We start from the raw sequence: 2,135 nt of genomic DNA on the forward strand, positions 1-2,135 counted from the left end.
GCATTCCCCCGGAGGAGCTGGAGGAAGTGTCTGGAGAGGGAAGTCTGGGCATCTTTGCTTAGACTGCTGCCCCCGCGACCCAGTCCCGGATAAGCGGAGGAAAATGGATGGATGGATGGATGGACATCGGTCTGTAGCTCTCCATCTTAGAACCCCAGTGACCAACATTCTGTTTTCATCAAGACTGTGATTGTGCCTTGAGGGGTAGCAGGTGAATTCTGTGTGATCCCTCTGTCACAGAGGTCCTTCCTGCTCAGCGCATTCCCCATGCAAGTTCCATAAGGCCGTTTGTCAGTTGGTCAACCATCAGTGAATAGACTCTACAGGGGTTTACAAGGATAGTGTCTCACACAGACAGGCACAAAAAATATGTCTGTGTCTGTGTACAGATGAGTAAATATGGTAATGCCAGGAATAAGATTAGTCATAGATTTTGTTGCAACAGTCTGAAAACATGCTGATTTTGGCAATCTTCATCTTTAGGATATGTGTTTCAGACACGTGACCTGACAGGAGTATGGATTTCAGATTATCCGATTAACAGACATATAAATATACACACACATCTCTTCAGTGTAAACAAGAGGCCATCATGACCACTTAGACAAACTGGATTCAATTACAGTCTGCTACACTCTGAATATCAGATAAGACCAAATTACGCAACTGTTCTCAAGGTGACAAGTTGAGTGAATACCTGATGAATCTAAAGCAGCAGCCAAAGACACCAAATGCCTGCTTCACCAAGATGAAAGCACTGCAAAACTGTCTAACTGTTTAAAGGATACTCTCATCTTATGGTTTCACCACACACACAGAGGGAACTGACATCTTTACTAACGTACAGCTAACATCCATAGTGGTGAGAAATTATTTAGAAAACTCTTAGATCTGGATGATGAGCCAGATCAGCACCAAAATCAAATGGATTGGTCCATGGGACATACCCTACCTCACCAAAAAAACTTTTACCCATATCCAATTGTTAAATTTTGAATTAAGCTGTGAACAAATCAACCAACAAACAAACCCTGGTAAAAACTTTACCTCTGCCTTGGCTGAGATGACTACTGTCAACAGGGTTCACAGACAATTTCATGTATGATGTGAACTATAAACATGGATTGGGGGTACTGTATATGGGGTTTCAAATTCCATATATAAGAGCACAACACTTGTTTATCATTTTATTAAGTAATGAATGTTTAGGTGTAATTGTACAGATGCAGCAAGATTATGTCAGTTTCTTTACATTCTTGTTCCTCCAACTCTTAGAAGAAAGACCTCTAAACTCTATGTATGCGGCTCCCATTACAGGTGGCTTACCAGTATTTTGGTGGTATAGGCACTGTTGATGGAGATGGCATTGACCAGTAAGTCCAGTGATTTGGGTGGCAGAACTCCAGGGTCTGGGATTTCTTTGTAGTGCACATCTCCAACGTAACACTGCACAGCCGTCATACGGTTGGTGGTTAACGTGCCTGTCTTGTCAGAGCAGATGGCTGTAGCATTGCCCATTGTTTCGCATGCATCCAGGTGACGCACTAGGTTGTTGTCTTTCATCATTTTCTGTTGGTAGGAAACAACATGATGACAATGGTGTGCTGTAATGCTTATTTAAAAATGCTTTAGAATATCATGCACTGTTAGTCAGACACCTGAATTAGTCTGTCACAAACTTACACTGCTTGGATTTCAGTGGCTATAATGGCTACTAATTCAAAAAGAGAGATACATGTGCTCACTGTACATAATATGCTAAAATGCTTATTATTAATTATTATTTCACAGTTATTCACAGTAAAAACTAAATGTTTTCTGCACCTGGCCTTCATCAGCATCAGTTTTTCTGTTTGCTGCTGTGAAATAATGTATTAACAATTCCCATTTTTACATTCCCAAAATGTAAAAAGTGTATCTTCTGAGCTGCAGCTAATAGTTAGATTATACTTTAAGGTTTATTGCAGTGAAGGTCAGACTCAGGTCAAACTCCGTTTAATCAAAATCAAATCAAATCAAATTTTATTTGTGTAGCACCAAATCACAACAAAAGTCATCTCAGGACACTTTACAAAGTAAGGTCTAGACCTTACTGTTATCACTATTATTACATAGGGAAAACCCAACAAATCCCC

At 40.2% G+C, this 2,135-nt stretch overlaps 1 protein-coding gene across 1 annotated transcript in view; it reads right to left on the minus strand.

Annotated features, from left to right (window-relative positions):
• The window catches only part of atp2b2 (ATPase plasma membrane Ca2+ transporting 2), a 95,363-nt gene that overhangs the window by 28,980 nt on the left and 64,248 nt on the right, over nt 1-2,135 (minus strand). Inside the window, 1 exon segment of the mRNA XM_020605079.1 lies at nt 1,327-1,569. Within this exon segment, the coding sequence (XP_020460735.1) occupies nt 1,327-1,569 (243 nt within the window).

Source organism: Monopterus albus, unplaced genomic scaffold, assembly GCF_001952655.1.
Source record: "Monopterus albus unplaced genomic scaffold, M_albus_1.0 scaffold1.1, whole genome shotgun sequence".
In the NCBI taxonomy this organism is placed as follows: Eukaryota; Metazoa; Chordata; class Actinopteri; order Synbranchiformes; family Synbranchidae; genus Monopterus; species Monopterus albus.